The sequence below is a fragment of the Eublepharis macularius genome, chromosome 1 (genome assembly GCF_028583425.1).
Source record: "Eublepharis macularius isolate TG4126 chromosome 1, MPM_Emac_v1.0, whole genome shotgun sequence".
In the NCBI taxonomy this organism is placed as follows: Eukaryota; Metazoa; Chordata; class Lepidosauria; order Squamata; family Eublepharidae; genus Eublepharis; species Eublepharis macularius.
This window is the reverse complement of record NC_072790.1, coordinates 171,569,303-171,591,923: the sequence shown is the minus strand read 5'-3', so window position 1 is coordinate 171,591,923 and position 22,621 is coordinate 171,569,303. Positions and strand designations below refer to the sequence as shown.

Below are 22,621 nucleotides of genomic sequence, written 5' to 3'. Positions count from 1 at the left end.
AAAGTGAGAATTATGAATTACAATTACAATAATGTTCAGAGTAGCAATATCAATTTGTTATGGCAAAATCAAAATTTTGAGACACCCTAAAGACTGAACCAGCCTTCATAACTTCCATCAGAGGAAACAAGTCCTTACCTATGAAAGCTAATCCATTTATTGGTCTTTATAATGGGTACAAGGTTATTAGCAGTTTGTTCTGATACTCTGTTTTTCTCTAGCACTGCTTTTTTTACACAAGTATTCTGTGCTTAAATTTTTTTTTACTGTTTTTAGTGGCGTTTATTGTGAATTACCTTAAGGGCACGTTTTGATTAAAGCAGGATATAAGTATTCTAATTAAATATATTATTGTGTTTATTGAGTTGACATTGGCTTGTATTCTGCTGATGATTTCTGCTGACAGAAGGGATCTCCATGGGTAGAACAGACCTTCCTCACCTCCATCCTCCAACTGCAGTCCTAAATGCTGTCCATGCTGCTCCTGGAGAACAGGGAACAGAGAACAGCATGAGGAGGGAATCTGCAGCAAGGAGGGGGAGGTGAAAATTGCCCCCTGTTCTTCCACTGAAATCCAATCCAGCCTGTATTCGTTTCTCTGTCACTGGAAATTGGTAGCAATTAATGACTACAATTCCCAAGCCTCTCTGACGGCAAAGAGCCTCCCTCAAACCAATAAGAAATAAAAGAAAAGAAGACCATGTATTTTTTTTAAAGACAAGATCATTGTTCCAAGTATCCTAAATGTTTGAAATAACTGGCCTAGGTCTGAATACAACTTTGCTAATTAGAGCTAATTATAAATCTTGTAGGGTCAGTAATTAGCCATTTAAACCACAATTGCAACAGAATGCTGCAGCAAGAATGCTGACTGGAGCAAATTATTCCAACCTTGTTCCATCTATAGTGGTTTCCCTGAATTAGGTGCCCCACTATCTGAGGTTAGATGGGTGGGAACCCAAGAAAGGATCTTCTTGGTCATGGCACCAAATTGCAGTATTCCCTTCCCAGAAAGATTTATATGTTGCCATTATCTTCCTCCTGAAGGTAAAGACTTTTTTGTTTGGTGTTCTTTTATGGGCCCTCCTTTCAGCTTATGATTTTTTTATTTTATATATATATATATATATATAAGTAACGTCTTGAGATGGGGCATTATGTGGCATCGTGTAATGCTATGTAACACCAATTCTGCATAACCAGAATTGAAATTCTGCATCACTGGAGATGCTCTAATAAACTACCAGACTCTATGGTTTTACCATAGAGTTTTTGGGGATTGCTAGAACTATGAGAGAGAATTCTGAGAGAGAACATTTCTGGTTATGCAGCCAGAAGTGATTTTTCTTGATTGTCATGAATCATGATGTCACTTTTTTGGCCCAGTTTCTCCAACTGCTATACTGGGCACACACGCACACACACATATACACATGCACACATATAAATTAAGTTCATTGTAATTTTTTTAATTGTTTGCCACCTTGAGGGCCTTAATTGGTTGGAAAGGAGGAAGAAGCACAATTTACATGAATTAAATAAACAATTTTGCAGAGGAGTTAGCCGTGTTAGTCTGTGGTAGCAAAATCAAAAAGAGTCCAGTAGCACCTTTAAGACTAACCAATTTTATTGTAGCATAAGCGTTCGAGAATCAAGTTCTCTTCGTCAGATGCATGGTACAGAAACTGGTCAAATATAGAAGAGGAGGGGGGAGGAGGGGAGGAGAGAGAAGATGCAATTAGGGGGGGAGAGGGAGGATGCAACCAAAACATTCCTTTGCTAGTAAATGTAAACATCTCCTTTTGGTATGGAGATTAATTGGCTTGTGTGAGGCTTCAAAGAAGTTTGCCGTGTTGGTTTGTAGCAGCAAAACAGCCAGACCATCCAATTCCAATGTAGTATAAGCCTTTGATAACCACAGCTCTCCCCATCAGATGCATCTGACGGGGAGAGCTGTGGTTATCGAAGGCTTATACTACATTGGAATTGGATGGTCTGGCTGTTTTGCTGCTACAAACCAACACGGCAAACTCCTTTGAAGCCTCACACAAGCCAATTAATCTCCATACCAAAAGGAGATGTTTACATTTACTAGCAAAGGAATGTTTTGGTTGCATCCTCCCTCTCCCCCGCTAATTGCATCTTCTCTCTCCTCCCCTCCTCCCCCCTCCTCTTCTATATTTGACCAGTTTCTGTACCATGCGTCTGACGAAGAGAACTTGATTCTCGAAAGCTTATGCTACAATAAAATTGGTTAGTCTTAAAGGTGCTACTGGACTCTTTTTGATAAACAATTTTGTGATCAACAATAAACAAAGGAAGCTTGTCTTTTAAAATACGACTATTTTAAATTTGAAAAGGATAAAATTGCAAAAGGGACTGAGACTTAGTAGCACAGTATCTGCTTTGCCTGCAGGCAGTCCCAGGTTAAATCCCTGGCATATCTAGGTGGCTGGTTACACATGCGATAAATGTGAGGTGTTTAACATGCGACTACACTCACCTTCAAAATGGTGTCTTTGTGAAGGGGTGCATGCAGAGGCAGAAGCATCTTTGTTGGTCCTTGCTTTCCACCCAATGTGATTTTGCAGATAGAAGAGGATTATGGGAGGAGAGCTATTCATCTTACTGCTAGACACATGCCTCTGCCCAGGAGACATGTGCCTCCAGCAGTAAGATGAACAGCCTGCTCCCCATGACCATCTCCAATCTGCAGAAGCACACTGGATGAAAAGGAGTGACTGATGAAGTCACTCCTGCCTCCACATGCAGGCATGAACCCATTTCCTCCTCCCCACCACCATTTTGAAGGTGAGTGGGGTCACACGTTAAATCTTGAGTTCAGAGCACATGTAATCAGAGCCTGGTTCAAAGGATCACATAGTAGTTGATATGAAAGGCTTCTGAGACCCTGGAGAGCTACTGAAGATACTGACTTTGATAGCTCAAGGGTATGAATCGGTGTTAAAGCCATGGTGTGGGAGGAACAGGGGCTTCTGCCTCCCTGCCCTGGGCCAAAATGTCCTGGGGGGAGTTATTTGGATAACTAAAAAAGTATCCCTGGGGATATTTTGGCTGAGGAAAGTGGTGCAGAGGGAAAGCAGAAGCCTTTCCTCCTCCCATGCTGTGATTTTCAGCCAAATTGGGGGCCCATGGGCTTTAAAAATGACTTTCTCAACAGTTGCTGTAGGAACCCAGATGCAAGTTAAAAATGTATTGTGTCATATAGCCTTCCGTATAAGCCAGCATCATATGTTTTCAAGACATTGAATTTCTCCAGCTTTTGTCCTCAGGCATCTAAAGCAAACACTCTCAGTTTAATGCAGACCTTCCTACCAGTTTCCCTCAGACAGATGTTCATACAGTAGAAGTGTTCCTGCTGCAATAGTATCTTCATATAGAAAGCCAGTTTTTATGTGAAATTGTCATAATGTCTCTGCTAAGGAACAAAATTTGTAAGAACATAACTTAATTTGTTTCTGCTTGTGAACTGTTAATTAAGGAAATAAAGAAAGTCTGGAATTAACAGCATCCTTCTCTATCAACTATCTTATACAGGAAAAGAGGGAATTCATTGTTTGTAACAAAGTAGCATCTTTCCTGCAGCTTTTCAAGATGTGCATAATTTAAAACACGGCACAGTTGAAATCAATCACGTTAAACCTATTTGACATACCTTTGAAGTAATTGGACAGCGTGTTGTGAAGACAAGATTCTTCCAAAACAAGTTCTCATAAATGTCTGTATCTGAACCTAAAGCAAAAAGTGAGTATTTTATAGTGCTAACTCACACCTTTCATAATTGTGAATTAATTTATCAAAGTATTGGAAGCATTTTATAATTCAGATTTTATTACTTACTGTATTCGTGAAATGGTTGGCTCACATGAGAACAGCATGCACGTGGGAGAGGGAAGGGACAGAAGGAAAACTACTAAGTATGCAGGAGTGAAATGCCTTAACAAAACATCTGCCTCCTTTCTCAGTTCTCAAATGCATGTGGACATGCTGTCTAGAGGCCTGACTAGGATGGCCCAGGCAAGCCTGAACTCTTTAGTTCCCAGAAGCTAAGCAGGGTCCACCTTGGTTAGTCATTGGATGAGAGACCTCCAAAGAAGACCAGGATTGTTATGCAGAGGCAGGCAATGGCAAACCACCTCTGTTAGTCTCTTGCCATGAAAACCCCATCAGAGGTCACCATAAGCCAGTTTGGTGCAGTGGTTAAGAGTGGTAGAACTCTAATCTGGAGAACCAGGTTTGACTCCCTACTCCTCCACTTGAAGCCAGCTGGGTGACCTTGGGTCAGTCACAGCTTCCCGGAGCTCTCTCGGCCCCACTCACCTCACAGGGTGTTTGTTGTGGGGATAATAATGGCATACTTTGTAAACCACTCTGAGTGGGTGTTAAGTTGCCCTAAAAGGCAGTATATAAATTGAATGTTATTATTATTGTATTATATAACTTGATGGCACTCTCCACCACTATGCTGTCTAGAAGCACTGGCAACAAGACGAGCATGATGTCATCCCTCAGCAGCCCAGGGGAAGGGCTAGGCTAAAGGAAAACTTCTTTGATGTCACAGAGATATTTGATAAATTACTGGTTGTTACATTTTTCCATTGGATGGTTTCTACTTTTTGCTTCTTGAGCCCGACACAACAACAGTGCAATTTAATATCAGCCATATTCTATGCCCAGTGAAGTCAGAAAAGGAGTCTGTGCAGGATATTGACAAACAGAACTTAAAATCACAGCCAGAGAGATTTCAGCATTCAGGAAGATGAAGAGTTCTGGAAAACTTGAAAGTTTGCACAACATGTTGTGTTGTTAATAAAAAGGCATTCTATATCTTTTGGCCCTGACCTGGATAACACAGGCAAACCTGATTTCATCATATCTCAGAAACTAAGCTGGATCAGTCTTCAATACCGATTGGGGACAGAGGGTGGCACTAGGGGAGAGGTTATCGTCTCGTAGGCCACTCGTGTGTGGTGTGCCACAGGGAGCAATACTCTCCCCTTTACTATTTAACATCTATATGCACCCCCTCGCCCAGTTGGTGCGGAGTTTCAGGCTTGGGTGTCACCAATATGCGGATGACACCCAGTTTTATCTGTTGATGGACGACCAGCCTGGATTGATCCCCAATGTCCTGGAGCGTGCTTCTGAAGCCGTGGCTGGATGGTTGAGACAAAGCCGGATGAAACTGAACCCTACAAAGATGGAGATCATGTACTTGAGTCATGGAAATTTGGATTCAGGACCCCAGCTTCCTATACTCGATGGGGCAGTGCTTACACTAGTCCTGAGAGTTAGAAGCCTGGGTGTGATTCTTGATCCCTCCTTGACAATGGTGGATCAGGTCTCTGCGGTTGCCAGGTCTTCTTTTTATTATCTTTGTCAGGCCAGGCAACTTGCTCCCTATCTATCATCCCTCGACGTAACTATAGTGGTCCAAGCAATGGTCACCTCTAGACTGGACTACTGTAACGCACTCTACGCTGGGCTTCCCTTGAGCCTGATCTGGCGATTACAGTTGGTGCAGAATGTGGTGGCGCAGGTTATCACCAGAATGCCAATATGGGAACACATAACACCAGTGTTGCACCAACTGCATTGGTTGCCGGTGGAGTACCGAATCAGGTTCAAGGTTCTGGTATTAACCTACAAAGCCTTAAGTGGACTGGGACCGTTGTATCTGCGGGACCGCCTCTCCCCATATAAGCCCCAGAGGACCCTTTGCTCAAGCGATAAACATCTGTTAAAAATCCCTGGCCCTAGGGAGGCCCACCTGGCATCGACCAGGGCCAGGGCTTTTTTGGCCCTGGCCCCAGCCTGGTGGAATGCTCTGTCCTGCGAGACCAGGGCCCGGCAGGACTTGTTGGCATTTCGCCAGGCCTGCAAGATGGAGCTGTTCCGCCAGGCATATGGTTGATGCTAGGCAGTGCCCCCCCTTTGGTGCGGGGGGTTAAAATTTTATGCCCTCCCACCCAACGTCACCTCTTGTCCTTCACATAGTTGCTGTAAAATGCTCACATGCTGCCATGTTCTTTGTTTTTACATTTGTATTTATATAGTTGTAGTATATATTTTAATTGAATGACATGCATTATTTATGCTTTTAATGGTGATGTGATTAGTTGTGTGGTGTATTTTAAGTCTGTTGTGATCCGCCCTGAACCCACTTGTGTGGGGAGGGTGGACTATAAATTGAAGAAAATAAATAAATAAATAGTAATTGGATGGGAGACTTTCAAAGAAGACTAGGGTTGCTATGCAAGAGCAGGCAATGGTGGCAAACCACCTCTGTTTGTCTCTTGCCTTGAAAGCTTCAGCAGGGATTGCCATAAGGTGGCTAAAACTTGACAGCACTTTTCACCACCTTGTAGTTTTTGTTCTGGGATATTGCTATGGAGACCAATGTAAGCAACCTACTTTTTGTTTACAATGGCCTGTCTTTTTTTTCCTGACAGAGAAACATTTCCTTACATTTCTAAAACAGTCCATTTCAGATACTGAGCAGATTCAAAATTAAATATGTAAAATGCAAGTTTTATTTTTATGTCTGAAAATGTCAATCATCTAGTAGAACATTTCCAAGACTTGTCCACAGATTTGAATAGTTATTACTTACCTCTAAACTTTCTATTTTTGTCATGAAGTCAGCAAAATCGACATCAAATTCTGTTTTCCTTGGATCTAGAATATCATATTTTTTCTTTTGAACACTTTGGTAAATATTTTTGAACTTAATAGCCATAATATCAATTCCTTCAATGGTAGACATATTCAGAGCAGAAAAGGTTTGAACTATGGTTATCATTTCTGTAATCTAAAATTTGAAAATAAAAAATGTTTTCACTCTAAAACTAATAATGAACTTCTTTAATAAAATTGTAATGCTTCTACTAATAATTACTGGATTTGAGGCTATGCTCATTTGACAAATATAGCTGACTTATCTGATTTGTAGCTACCCAGAGAGCACTTTTTCAGACTAACAATAAAGGCTGGCTTATCTTGGAATTTTTATCTCAAACCCATTTCCAAAAATAGATGGTCAGAAACCTACTTTTAGGATCCTTGCATGCAGTGCGCCAATGTTTATTTCTCACTGAGGAGGGAAACTTGTAACTGAGCAGTATCACAGCAATGTGTATGCTCATCTGTACCATTACTTCTCAGTACACAGAAGTAGAGATGGGCACAAACCAGAAAAAAAGAACCATGCGGTTCGTCGCATTTCACAAACCATGAACCACAAACTTTCACGAACCTGCCCTGGTTCGCAAACCGGTTTGTTTGGTTTGTGAAAATGTCACATCCAGGTCAGCAAATTGTCACTTATGAGTCAGCAGAAGGTCACTTCTGGGCCAGCAGAAGGCCACTTCTGTGTCAGCAGAAGGTCTGCAGGAAGTTCATCCCGTTGCCTAGGAAACTGATTGATTGGTGCCAGGCTATCTGCAGTGACGAACCAAAAAATGAACCAAATGAACCAGCCTAATGTTCATGGTGGCTCGTCAGAAATGGGCTCTGATGAACCACCGGTTCACGAACCAAAAACCAGCCTGGTTCATCACAAACTTTGGTTCGTATTTCAGTTTATGCCCATCTCTACACAGAAGACTAGTATGTCAGAAAGAAGGCTGTGCTGCAACCCAATTTCCCTTTACATCAATAGAAAAAAGCAAGAGTCCAGTAGCACCTATAAGACTATCAAAATTTGGGGTAGGTTATGAGCTTTCACAAGTCACAGCTCACTTCTTCAGATTCAGCTAGAATGTGAGTCCATGTGCCCTTATATCTTGGAGAGTGGAGTGATTTCAGATGCCAAATGACAATAGCAGGCATGATTGGATTAGGTGGGATATGCAGAGAGGCAGTAGGTGTGGAGAAATCATCATTCGAGACAGGAAAACTAGGGCTTGATTCAATCCAGGTAGATGGATTGTCTTGAGCTTTGTTATCAGTTGCAATTCAGCAGTCTCTCTTGGTTAGTATGTGCATATACCACCTAATCCAATCATTCCTGCTATTGTCATTCACTGGCTATTGTCATTCGGCATCTGAAATCACTCAACTCTCCAAGATATAAGGACAAATGGACTAACATTCTAGCTATATCTGAAGAAGTGAGCTGTGACTCATGAAAGCTCATACCCTAGCACAAACTTTGTTAGTCTTAATGGTGCTACTGTCTCTTGCTCTTTTCTACTGCTACAGAGAGACTAACATGGCTACCCATCTTGATCTATTCCCTTTACATCAAAAATTGATGTGGGTGGGTGGGATTTTTGTTGCATAGGAGGGCCCTCAATCATGTAAGGCACTTTGAAGTGGTACACTCAGACACACATTTACTATGTCAGTGGGAACAAGGCCCAAATTACAACAGTGACAGTACAGTGCAAAGAGTTTAGAAGATTTTATCTCCAGGTTGTAGTCATTGGTAGTAGCAGGTAGTTCATAACCCTTTAAAATAAAAAGTTTGGCAACCACCAGCTTTACTAACACTCATGCATTTTGTCTATTCTTAAATAGGTTTTAAAGCTGCACTTACTTTTTCTAGCCTTTTACAAAAAGCTTCAAATTTACCAAAAATATACATCTCAGATACTTCAAACGTCTTCTCCCCTAAAGTCTCCAAAATTTGTTTTCTTGTTTTGTGAAAACTTTTCTGATACTCCTTAAACAGAAAAATGCAGTCCTAAAATGATAAAAATGAATAATAGTTAGAACCAGTTGGGTGGCATGGAGGAAGAGAATGACAATTGTTAAGCTGTGCTTCATGTCTTTTGTGTAGGAAAGACATAATTCAATGATGCTGCAATTAATGTAGAAAAATCCCACCATTTACAATTCCTTTGATTGTTCTGTAGCTTCTCCCATTAGTATTTATCTTAAAATTCTGGATTCAGAATTATTATTTCACTTAGTTTAATGGCTATCATCCGGTAAAATGTAAAACAAACAAGACAGTTTTTATTATATTATTTGTTTATATGAACAAGTAGTAGAATTCTGAGGACAAAACTTACTTAGTCTATATGACAAGCACCCTCTCCTTTCTTCCTACATTGCTGTACATTTCATATTAATTAAAATAAAATGCTTACAAGACACACTGTATTTCGTAACAATTCAAAATTAATTCATTTTAATTTCCCATTGTAAAAACCAGCCCACAAAGAGCTGTGCTAGTGCAAACCCCTTGAGACCTAATTAGGCAAGAAAAGCATACTATGAAGAACTAGAAGTTTTCACATACATAACGGGGCATGTAAATGATGGCACTGTACACATTTTGCTAATAAATAGAATGAGAATTCATAATAATAATTTATTTAGCATGAAAAGTGATGTCTTATTTTATAGCAGTAATGTATTCTGCTCTTCAAGAAAGCCCCTATATCACCAAATATTATATTATTAAAATCATACCACTATACAACATACAAACCTGAATTTTTTTAATTACTGTTGGGGTATCCTGTTCCCACACACGACTAAAACCTCCATCAGTAATATATGCTTTACATGCTGTTACCATCTGATTTGTAACCTAATGCGTGCAAATAAAAGACAAAAAAACCAATACACTGTGTTAAAATGGAAATATGCATATTAAACTGGTCTATTACATATATATCATGTGAGATAACCAATGACTTTCGGGAAAATTGCAACTCTCCGTACATTTACATGGGAACATCACTGCTTCATTTCTTGATCCTTAAATATGATGGTTTTCACAGCATGGTTACCAACCTCCAATGGAGCCTGGAAATCTTCCAGAATTATAACTGATCTCCACATGACAGAGATCAGTTCCCCTGGAGAAAATAGCTGCTTTGGAGGGTGGATCCCATGACATTATAGGATGCTGAGGTCCCTCCCCTCCCCTGCCCTTCCCAGGCTCCACCTGAAATCTCCAGGAATTTTCCAACCTGTAGTCAGCAACCCTATGCCAGACTGAGCTGCAGGGACATTTATGCAAAGAAATATAATAATAATATAAGAATCTAATATAATTTACCCATCAGAGATGTACCCTTGCCTTAAAGGAGAGGCATTTTGGGCCCCCACTTTGGTTCTAACATGGGTTTAGGGCTCAAAAATGGAGTCTGTGCCCTACTGAAATTAAGCTAACCCATTAAACAGCAGCAAACCTGCAGAGGTCAATGAAGCCACAGTGAATTGTTAAGCAAGAATGGAATGCAGATCTGCTCCTCCCTAAAGCTCATCTCAGGCTGATTAAATAGGAGGGCCATTCTCCCTAAGGAGCCTCTTCCCTGAATAATCTGACCCTAATGAACAACCCAGTCTCCAAGACAATGAGTAATGGACTGCCCCATCTAGTTCCTCCCTTTATCTTAGACTCTCTCTACAGAATACTTTTGACACATTTTCTTCACATGTCAGGAGACGCAATGTTAACTAGGAAGTGTAGTTTTATGACAAAGCTGGTGCAGATGGCTCCAGAGGGGACAAATTCTCTCACAGATGTCCGCCACCTCTGGCATCTCCCCTTCCACAGCCTTTGCCCTGCCAAGGCTCAGTTAATTCAAAGTTTTAAGCAGCAAGGGCAGCAGGGTAAACACTCCAGAAGGGGATAGAGTCTAGCATGCCAGAGGCAGTGGAGGGCTGTGAGAGAATCCGTCCCCTCCAGAGCGATCTCTCTTTCAAAACTATGCCTCCAAGCTAACACTGCGCCTCACAACACTTGATGGACACACACCCTGGCATCTCATGTAGAGAGACTCTTAGTGACTGTACAGGAAGTTTCCTGCTCTCTCCTTAATCTTGTTATTCACTCAGGTTTAGATCTATGTTTCTTCAAACCTTCTCCAGGAAGCATTTTGAACTTTTCTGCAAACTAGGAAAACTACTCTTGTCAATATCAACTTCCTTCCCAGTTTGGTGTAGTGGTTAAGAGCGCGGGACTCTAATCTGGAGAGCCGGGTTTGATTCCCCACTCCTCCACTTGAAGCCAGCTGGGTGACCTTGGGCTAGTCAAAGTTCTCTGGAGCTCCCTCAGTCCCACCCACCTCACAAGGTGTATGTTGTGGGGATAATAATGGCATACTTTGTAAACCGCTCTGAGTGGGCATTAAGTTGTCCTGAAGGGCGGTATATAAAACAAATGTTATTATTATTATAAACTTGAATTGGGATTTTTGGTAGCTTTAATACAGAACAGCATCGGCCTTATCACATTATCCTCCCAGAGACAGTCATCTGTCACTTCCTAGTCTTTTGTTCACTTTTCATTGCCCCACCTTACGACCAGCACATTCCAGATCATGAACATCTGGGGCATAAATATTGCCCATGAATCCCCAATACTTTGCAGCAGGTTTTCCAGCTACTGACCATGTGCGGCACAGGTTCCTTGAAGACATGAGCTGGTCTCTGATTCTATACCCACTCTTCTACTCTCCATAACAGGACTCTACAGGATTTCCAGTCCCTACAGGACAGGTCATATGCTCCTCTCTTTGTTCTCTCTCTCTCTCTCTCTCTCTCTCTCTCTCTCTCTCTCTCTCTCTCTGTGTGTGTCTCTCGTTTCTTGTAACAGTTGATTATGTTATCTCTATAAACTCCCTTTTCATTTTAAGAGTGCTTATTCCTCCTAGTTATTCTGAGTTCTGGGCTGGGTCTTGATCTTGGTATTCACTGGTTATATTTTTTTAAATATCCTACTGTACATGTGTTTGTTCTGGGCCAGCAAGAGGACACTTTTGCTTGTTATGGGGCCTCCACTTGTGTAGCAATTTGGCTAACAGAGAGTGCTTGAGGAGTTTTACCAATAATGAAATCATACTGAACAAGTTATTCATTTCTGACTGAAGTCCCTTGAGTGGCATTGGATCCTGTTTTGGAGGGTTTTCTGATCTTTAAAAGGAGGGATGGAGCATGAGGAATAGCAACAGGAATCTTAAAAATCCCATCCATGTGTGGAAACAAGTCCTTTGGCTGTTGCTGTTGTACTTACAGTTTTACTGAGCAAACATTTTCCTGAAAATGGACTGTGGAGGATCTCTCCCATCTGACCACACACATGATTTTTCTGTCACCCATCTTTCATCAACGAATTCTTATTATCAAGAGACTTACCTTTACAAACAGTGATGTCATTCTTTCAGAAGTATTGTAATATCTTGAGACACTGTGTATCATTCGTATAGCATTAATCAAATTTTGTATTCCGTGGGCCATGGACACCTAAATTAAACATTTTGTAAGATTAGATGGATTGATAAGTGATAAATGAGAGGCAGTGTATCTACCACTAGGATTTGCTACCAGGTAAGTATGCCTCTGATCATAGCTTTACTGTCTAGAATGAAAAGAACCAGGGTTGTATCATCTGAGAAGGCATAGCCTACTACTGGGTTCAGTTCCTCACTCCTCCCTCTTTTTATTTAGCCAAACACTTGCTGCTGATAGCTGATTTCAATCACTGCAGTTTTTAGGACCAAATGCTATTGCCTGCTGATACGAGTACATTTCTGTGGGACATCTGATTACTTCAGATACAGAATATTGAGCTAGATGAATCATTCTTATAGTTTTGGCTTCATTATTCCTGAGTGATGGAAAATGCATGGCAACCAGCCTTTACATAGTAAATTTCCCTTAACAAAAAGTACTGACGCTTGTGGTTCCTCTGTAATAACTTGTTTACTTTCAAATTGAAAGCACAGAAATATGCATTCAAGCAAACAAGTCATGCACACCTCCAGGTGGGGCTTGAAGTTCTCCCAGTATTACAAATGATCTCCAGACTACAGAGATCACTTCCCCTGGAGAAAATAGCAGCTTCAGAGGCTGGACTCTATGGTATCATATCCCTGATGAGCTCCTTCCTCTCCCCAACAAAGCCGGTGTTGGCAACCCTCCAGTAATGTCATCTAATAGCCTAAAGTCTAGAACCAGTTCTTTCTCCCAACCTAAGTTATAAAACACGCAAATATTGCCTCATTCACACTCCCAGATTCAGAACTTTTGATCCAATGTTGATGTGCACATGTGAAATGCAAAAATGAAGCTTTAAATGCACTTATTGGGTTTAATTGATTTTAAACTAATTAATGTCAATTAATGTGTAAAAATGGATTTACATTCACATTATAACCTTCCTGCGTTTCCTGTGTCTTTGCTCTTACTAACTGGAGTGAATGTGTGGAGAAAAATATAACATTCATGATGGCAACATGTGTTATCAGACATAGCGAAATCCTCAAATGAAGTGTTGAAACACTTATAAATGCACATACAATTTCGTCTTCAGATGAAGCAAACTAATTTCAACCCTGTACCAATCTGCAAATGACTTAAATCACTTCTAAACATAACTTTGAAGAGAGGTTTTTTTAATTAAAAAATTAGCACTTGCCCATTGGTTTCTTTTGATCCGTTCCTTTAGTAAGAGTCAGGCCATATCAAAGTCTAAAGTGGGGACCATTTTTCCACTTTGCTTAATAAGACAAAATACTGTGATTGTATTATACAATTTTCTCTTACACAGACAGTTTCATTCTGACCGTTGCCGCTGCCAAAAAAGCACTTTTGGGATTATGAAAAAAAAAACCTCTGTTGTGGGATCTAATTATTTCATCATACATTCTACAGAGGTTTGTGTTATGTGCTATGACATAAATGGAAATGTTATAAGAATTTTGAAAAATTGTACTTACTAAATCATAGTTATAGAGCGGCTGGCAAACTTTTTCAAGTGTGTATAAATATCTCACATTATCTTTTGATTCATTTGCTGTATCTGTTATCCTGGCATCCAATTCTCGCCACAACTAAAGTAAAAAGTTAGACATCATCCTGGTGACAACATAACTGAAATTTGCAGAAATCACAGAACAGAAATGAAATTCTATTCAAACCACACTGTTATTGTACTTTCTAATATAATTTTCTGTAAACCAGTAATTCATTAAAGGAGCGATGTATAAATCTTGGGGGCTTCAAAACTTGTAGAATTTTTTTTGAAATTTCAAATGATACCTACAGACAGACAGACAGTTTTGGAATGGCAAGAAACCAAGAATAAGTTTTAAAATACTTCAAGATGAGAAAAAGAGAGGAGGGTTAGCAGTTCCAAATACAAAATTATAGTACCAAGCAGCAGGTTTGTTTTGGATTGAGGATTTATTTAAAAACCCAAGGCAAAGAATAGTAAAACTCAAATCAGCAGATTTAGATGAAGGCTTACAGTACATGGATAAAAAAATCAACCAAGATGATCATAACATAAGAAAGGAGCCATATAATTAGAGATGGACTCTTGACAATATGGTTTAAACATCAGTATCGATTGAGTCCTCCAAACTCTCCCTGCTCATATCCCCAAAAGAAGATTATCACAATAAGAATATGAGAAATAAAAATGGCTTCCTAGCGTGCAGCAATATGGTAAATGCTCAGACGAAACTCAAGTCCTGGCAAGTTATTAGAGATGAAAGAATGGTTACCGTATTACTATATACCATGTATTCAGTGGTTACTATACCATACACCATTTCAAGATTAAAGAAGATTATTAACATGGAAAGTGGAGCTTTAAGAGTGATGACTGAGTTAGAACAGCTGATTACAAAATAAAAAGACCACTTATTACAGTGATATATAAGCTATTACTTCATTAAAAACAAAAGAACAAGTGAAGAAAAATATTATTAAATGGAATTGGTGCAAATACCTATGCACCAATGGGAACGATTATGGTAAAAAGGAATTAAGTTCACAGCTAACCAGGTGATAAGAGAAAATTGGTACAAGATGCTTTTTTGATGGTATCGAGAAAGTAGCTAAAAACTACAAAGGAAAATGCTGGAAATGTCAAGATAGAGATGAAACATTTTTATCATATGTGGTGGACTTGCAAAAAAGCAAAAAGATACTGGAAGGAAATAAATGGGAAAATACAGAATATATTAAAATTCAGATTCCCTTTGAAGCTATGAATATAATATGAAGAGTATTGTCTAATAAATTTCCAAAAGTCTTGGAAGAAATATTTGAATATATGGTGACAGTGACTAGAATTAACTACAAATCAAAATGGAAATCAGACATCTGTTCAAGCTCAGAAGAATGGGAAAACAAGCCCATTGTGTGAACAAATACAATGGGCTCTAGAAAGTAGATATGGAGGGCCCCCTCCCAGACGCAAACGGTAACCTTACAGCAGTATGAGGCTACAGTGAGTTGAAGGTAGGCATGGAAAGGAGCACTTAGATCAATTTGGTCCTGCTGCATCTCCTGCCTCTCTCCCTGGCCACGCCTCTTGGCCAAGTCCTGCCATCCAGCTGTTGTGGGGCTTGATGAAGGCCATGCCACCAGGCCAGGCACTCCTGCCACCTCCATAGCTCCTGTGGGGCCTTGTGAGGGCTGTGCCACTGCACCGGGCCTCCTCATCACCCCCCATGGTCACTGCAGGGCTTTGTGAGGGCTGCACCACTGCATCAGGCCTCCCCACTGCCTCTGCAGCTACTGCAGGGCCTTGTGAGCGTTGAGCTGGTGCTAGGCCTCCCTGCCACCTCCACAGCCACTGTGAGGCCTTGAGAGGGATGCAGCACCACGCCAGGCTTCTCCATCACCATGACAGCCTCCTTGAGACCTCTGGAGGGCCATGCTGGGTCTCTCCATTTTTGTGGCAGCTTCTTTAGGGCCTCCAGAGGGCCATGCCACCTCGTCGGGTCTCTCTGTTGTTGCTGTGGCCTGAGGGGCCTGCGCAGGCACACTGGGGGGCCTGTGAGTGCGCCAAGATAAAAAGTGAGTCATCAGCAACGTGGCTTGCATTTTATATATTAGAGATATAATAGACTTCCCTTATGTATTCTGATGTATTATCCATTTGTTAAAAGTTATATTGGCTATGTAGAAGCGGTGAAAGTATGTAGCAATGATGAAACCAATAATGTAGTTGCAAAACAGATTTATATAATTTGTAACTGGGATGGTTGCAACTCATTTCGATACTGTTTGCTTAACTATACCATGATTGTAGCCCTAGTCTGTTGCCTGAATTGAGACCACCAGTATGTTTGATACTGTAGCACGTGGTTGTAGAGTCCCATGCTAAACTTCTTACTACTTACTTGCTTGGTGAAAATGGCTGGCACATTTGCTATTCAAGTGCAGTGGGGAGCTGGTAAACTTGGGAGTAGGACTTATCAAAGGCACCCTACATCAAGCTGTAATGCTTGCTGCTTATCCAACCTCTCTAGTATTCCCCCTACTGATAATAGAGCCACTTCCACCACCACCCCTGCTACACTAATACTATACAATTCCAGATCTGTTAGGAACAAGGTTGCATGTATTGCTGGGATGTTGCAGGATGAGAAAATTGATGTGGCTTGCCTAATGGAGACTTGGCTGCAAGAAAATGACAAGATGTGTCTTTCCCAACTAACTCCCCCTGGTTATGCAGTCCTACACCAACCTCGCTATGGCAGCCAGGGTGGAGGAGTTGCTATTATTCTTTGCAAGTCCTTCAACTTCTGCAGATCTCCAGTACAAGCTATGGCTGATTTTGACTGCATGTTCCTGTCTCTGAAAATTAAAGATAGACTGAGTATCCTGCTTGTTTACAGACCTCCCAGCTCCCCCATAAGCACCCTTTCTGAGATGGCAGAGTTGCTAGCAGACATGGTGTTAAAGACACCTAGACTTGTTGTTCTGGGAGACTTCAACATCCATGCTGAGTGTTCAAAGTCAGGCCCAGCTCAGGAATTTATAGCTTCCCTGGCAACCCTGAGCCTCTCTCAAATACTGTCAGGCCCTACACATGAAAGAGGCCACACACTAGACTTAATATTTTGCACTGAGCCTTTAAGAGAAAATCTTGTTTCAACATTGGAGATGAGGCCTGAACCATGGTCAGATCATCATCTGCTGAAGACAAAAGTGAATATGGCCCCAATACCCCACAAAATAGAGGGTCCAGTTAAAATGATTTGCCCATAAAGGCTCATAGACCCTTCCAGATTTCAAAATGCCTTGGGGGATTGTAGAATTCCAGACACATACTCCACAGAAGCTGCTGTAGGAGCGTGGAACACAAATCTCCTTGACACCATTGCTCCTTATCAACCCCTCCGGCCCTTGGGATGGAAGCCGGCACCATGGTTTACCACGGAGCTGGCTGACCTGAAGGGGGCTGGAAGACATCTACAAAGATGCTGGTGTAAAACACGCACAGAAACTGATAGAACTTGCTACAGAACACACTGGACGATCTATGAAGCAGAAATGAAAGCGGCAAAGAAAAAGTTACTTTTCAGCAACCATTGCATCGGCTAGTTCATGACCATCCCAATTGTTTACGGTATCCAGACCCAAGAACAGACAATTAGCTGTGAGGCCTTTGCTAAGTTTTTTGCTGATAAAATAGCACGAATACGCTCTGATCTAGATACTAGCTGCAATACAAACGAGATAGAAGAAATGCTTAATACACCATCTGGCCTATATCTGGACTGCTTTGAACCAATTACAATAGACCATAACAGGATCCTGGCATCTATGAAAGCCACTACTTGTGTGCTTGATCCTTGCCCATCTTGGCTGTTAAAATCAAGTGAAATGAACCATTGAGATCTATGGTGAATTGCTAACTCAGGGCACCTTCCCCCGGCCACTCAAACAGGCAGTTATCTGTCCGCTAATTAAAAAGCCATCTCTAGACAAAACTGATGTGGCCAATTATCGTCCAGTCTCTAATCTTCCCTTTCTGGGCAAAGTGATTGAGAGAGCAGTAGCTGACCAACTCCAGATCTTCTTAGAAAACTCTAATGCTCTAGACTCTTTCCAGTCTGGATTCAGACAAGGGCATGGGACAGAGACAGCACTAGTTAGTAGCGTTAGTGTATGATTTCCATCTGAATATAGACAAAGGCCATGCCTCTTTATTGCTCCTCCTGCAGCCTTTGACACAGTAGACCATGCATTCCTGTTGAGGCATTTAGAAACAGAAGTGGGCATCAAAGGATGTGCCTTTAACTGGTTTAAATCTTTTCTCATGAAATGGACTCAAAGAGTTGCTGTTGGAGATCTGCTATCTCCAGAATGGGAACTATCCTGTGGGGTTCCACAGGGCACAATCTTCCACTAGCTTGATGCCCATGCTTCACTATGGTATTTCACTACTTTAAATCCAGTTAAAATACTTATGGGTATGTAACATTTTTTGGTTTGTGGGGGTTTTTTTACTTGGTTTTGTAGTATAATAGCATAGTACCTGAGCTTCACAAAGGTATTTGAATAAAGAGAAGCACGTTGATGCTGAAAACTGACGAAGTTAATTGAAAAATGTAACATTTATTGAAGAAATTTTAAAAGGAAAAGATTGTAGTGCAATAAATAAAGTGAAAAATATGTAAAAACTTTTTTTTTCTACTCAAGGACCTCTTTGTAGACCTCATTGGGGGTTTCCCCCTCAGGTGCTAGGATCACCAGGCTGCCTGGTGAGCTCACTCAGGAGCAGACCACGTAGAACTGCCCATGTGAGAAGCAGTCCTCCCTCAAGTCCATTCCTGCCACCTTCAGTGTCTGCCCCTGGGACTTGTTGATTGTCATAGCAAAGCAGGCCTTGAGGGGGAACTGCAGTCTCTTGAATTTGAAGGGGTTATCTGATGGTATGAGTGGTATGCATGGTATGAATACCAACTTTGGGTAGGCTGAGCTTCTGGAGCAGCATCACTGGAGCCCCCACTTTGAGGAGAAGTTTGTGGGCTGGGAAGCCAGGAGGGTTGAGCATGTTGAGGAACTCCACAGGGTAGTGAATGGAATCATCCATTTGCACCACTGAATCCACAGATCTGTACTCCATTTTAAGTGAGTTAAGTTGTGTTTCGTTAATGATGGCAGCCTTGTCGTTCTTGGGGGTCAGAATGGCATGCTTGCACAGCCAGTCCATGGACTTCTCCATGATAGTGATGATATCAGGGTATAATGTGGCTGTTAGGTCTGCAAGGGTCGTCATTACTGTGCCCAGGCCTGCAGGGATGGTCACCTTTCCCTTGGACTTGGGGATACGTTCTGTCCCCTATTTTTAGTTGGAGTTCAGAGAATTCCCTAGTGGACACCTCGCCTCTCAAGTGGACCCTCATGTTCTTTCTTAGTGAGAGTTTCCTGATGAGGTTGCCACAGATAGTTGGAGTTCAGAGAATTCCCTAGTGGACACCTCGCCTCTCAAGTGGACCCTCATGTTCTTTCTTAGTGAGAGTTTCCTGATGAGGGGCCACAGATACGATGCCTTGACACATGTGGTAACCTTGTCAGCTCGAGTTCCCCTTGGGACTACTGGGAAAGTCTGTCAGAAGTCTCCAGCCAGCAGCACTGTGACTCCCCCCATCGCTCTCTCATTGCCCCTGACATCTTTGAGGGTTATGCTCTGTGCCTCAAAACACCCCTTAAGCACCATGGTGCTCTCATCCCAAACAATGAGCTTACAGTTCCACAGCACTTGGGCCATGTTGCTTTGTTTTGAGATGCTGAACAGGGGTGTTTCTGCATGGATGAGGTTAAGAGGCAGCTTGAAGGTAGCAAAGGATCATCTGCCATGCCTGAGTGAGCCTTGACCTTTCATGGAAGAGAGCGCCTCTCTACTCATCTTCCAGGATTGCTTTGCTCATACAGAGACTCTGCTGCTCTATGTACCTTGGGGTGATCTTGCTGGTACTTGGCCACTGTTGCTTGGTGCACTGCAGGAGCAGGATGTGCATATTTCCTTGCCGCATCACTAAGTTGCTTCCTCCTTTTAGCATCAGTGTATTTTGCACGATGTCTGCCAGAAGGCTTCTTGGAGGCAGTAAGAGGAGATGGGTGCGAGAGGTGTGAGGTGGAGTTGGATTGAGGGTGGTGTGGTGTGGTGGGCACTTCAGAAGATTCATTTGAGAGGTTCGCATTGAAATGACCCCTAGAAAGGTTTTGTACCATCTCCCCATGAACATTTAAAAACTCAGTTGCCATACTGACTTTTATATAAAATTTCTATTCAGGAGTCTTGTACTGTCTTTCTTCTGCTGTCTGCAGTTTCCTTTACCTGATTTTTACCTCAGAACACAGAGTTCCACCAATCAGGCCACACATACAAATGACTTCAGGGAAGAATGGCTGAGTTGGCAGTTGGCAGGAGGAGGGGAATGAGCAGCCTGCCAGCCACACAGAGAAGCTGTTTCCCCATGGGAAAACACATTTTACCTCTTTTTACCCCCTTAGGGGTGTCAGGTCCAGAATGCTTTCTTGTATGCCTTTGCTTAACCGACTCCATTTTTAATCCTTTCAGTGTTTAAGTGCTCTCTTCACAGGTGCCAAGGTTCCCAGGCAGCTATCTCACAGAAAAGGATTGTTTTGGCTACCGATGTTCCACCAAGAACCAGCCTTGGAAAACTTTCGCTCACCTAACTTCAAAGGGGTCATTTTGAGAACTGTGGGGGGAGGTTGGGCCCGCTATGATCTGTTACTTTGTACCTCATGCTTTGCCTGTCATTGGTAACAATGCATATGTACCATCCTGAATATTGTATTCAGGCTAGTGGACTATAATGAACTAATTCTTCAGTAAAGACCTTTTGGAAACAATGGACTGTTGTCTAATTGCAGAGGGTAGTCTGGAGTAAGGACATTATCTAGCCACAGTTCTGACATTTTGTTACCAATCAACTTTTCCAATGCCTAAGCCGGATCAGACGGACTCCAAAGCTGTCCCAGTCAGGGATCCTTTGTTTGACCCGTATGCCTCTCCCGGCTCTCAAGGTTTGGAACCTCAAGAACCTGTACCGTGAGGAAACAGCTCCTCGGTTACAACGCTTTATACCCTCACTCCCAGAAGTGCTGATACTCGGCCTAGGGCTACAGTCGAACCACTGTTCTCCTTTCCCACTCCGACGCAGTGGGGCGCGAGACCAAGGGAGACGAGGGAACGGAGAGCCAGCACGATGTTCACGCAAACGCAGCTGGATAGCCGGCGCAGTTTGGAATCTATACCCGAGCATACCAGTAGCCGACCGTGGCTGTACTGGAACAGGATGACCGAACAAATGGAATGGGAGACGTCCCGCTGTGGTGCCCTGAGCTGGGATTATACGGAAGTCACCCCGTGGTCGGGGCAACAAGACGTAAGTGAGCACCAATGGGTGCAGCTTCAAAGCCGAACAATTGCAATTGACTCAGGAATATCAGCAATCACTGGTCTGACAAAAGGAGTTTTAGCCGCGAGATCTCAAGAGGAACAAGGAGTGGAAATACCCTTGCCGTGGCGACAGACGGAAACCACGAGACCACAGGCCGAAACCGTGCGGACCTCGCAGGCTACCGGAGCTATGGGGTATACAGAACAGGAGGAGGAAACCACGGATAGAGTACAAGTGTTGGAGACCAGACTAGCAAGCATGGAAGAAAGTTTAGCAAACGCCGTCCACCTGCTTTCAGTGCTCGTGGCGGGGGACGGAGGTCGTGAACCGCCAGCTGGTCTACCAGACATCAGCCAAAGTTTGTCTAACCTGCAAAGTCTTCTACCCCGTCCGGAGGGCCCTATCCAACCATGGCCGCAACAGCCACCAGAAATGGGAGACGCGGATTCTGTCACCGGGGAAGGATCCTGCCCAGAAGACCCGTGTCCAGGAGAACCCCGTCCCGAACAACCGATCATACCAGATGCCGACGGAGCCAGCGGGGGAGGTGGAGGACTGAGTCCAGAAGACCCTCACCCTGATCGCCCAATCACTCCCACTGGCAGTGGGACTGGAGGAGGAGGAGGGGAACCAGGACAACCGCTGGAGCCCGCTTCCCCTATAGTACCTCCACCCACGACCCAAGCGAGCCAGCCCCCAAGCCTCCCGAGAGGAACTACACCACGAGTCATCCCCGGGACGGGCACGCCGGGGCCGCGAGGGGGTACGGCTCCTCTCCAACCCATCTCTCCTCACCCCTCTCCGTTGCGGCCCGCTCCCACTCCTCTCCTACCAGCGCCTCGAGGCCCACCGCAGGGGCGGCCGGCACCTTTACGGCCAGCGCCATTACAACCTGCACCTAGAGGACCTCCCCAGCCGATTCCGGGAGCGCCCCCACCGCACCAACCTCAACCTTACCTGCAGCTACCGCCAACACCGCGACAGCCTCCTTTACAACTCGACCCGCTCGATGTCTACCCAATGCCAGCACCAGCCCCCAGGCAAGATCTTCCCATGGGTTGGGTCAAGCTGGATGCTACGTTTGATGGAGACCCTTCCAAATTGGGATTCTTCCTTGTTCAAGTAGTACAATTTTTCAATAGATGGGGGCATCTATTCGGGAGTGAAGCCAGTCAAATCGAGCACCTGGGATCGCGTCTCCAAGGCAAAGCAGCTGACTGGTATGTAGGACTTTATGACATTGGGGCCCCTGAGTTGGATACACTCCAAGGGCTAGTGGATGCAATTCGAGCCCAATATGAGGACCCCCTGGAAGAAACTAGAGCCTGAACTGAATTGCAGGCTATTAGGCAAGGTAGCATGTCGGCTAGAGACTATGCCACAAAATTCCGTCAACTCGCTGCCAAATGCCCAAGGTGCGAAGAATCCACCAAAATCATTTTATTCAAACAGGGCTTAAACCC

General features: G+C 43.0%; 1 protein-coding gene across 1 annotated transcript in view; it reads right to left on the bottom strand.

The window, feature by feature from the left end:
• Window positions 1–22,621, bottom strand: part of DNAH8 (dynein axonemal heavy chain 8) — a 406,563-nt gene that overhangs the window by 342,916 nt on the left and 41,026 nt on the right. The window contains exons 5-10 of the mRNA XM_054978191.1: window positions 13,701–13,814; window positions 12,118–12,225; window positions 9,461–9,562; window positions 8,561–8,707; window positions 6,635–6,832; window positions 3,677–3,753 (exon numbers count right to left, since the gene is read on the bottom strand). Coding sequence (XP_054834166.1) covers window positions 3,677–3,753; window positions 6,635–6,832; window positions 8,561–8,707; window positions 9,461–9,562; window positions 12,118–12,225; window positions 13,701–13,814 — 746 coding nt within the window. The remainder of the gene's footprint in view (window positions 1–3,676; window positions 3,754–6,634; window positions 6,833–8,560; window positions 8,708–9,460; window positions 9,563–12,117; window positions 12,226–13,700; window positions 13,815–22,621) is intronic.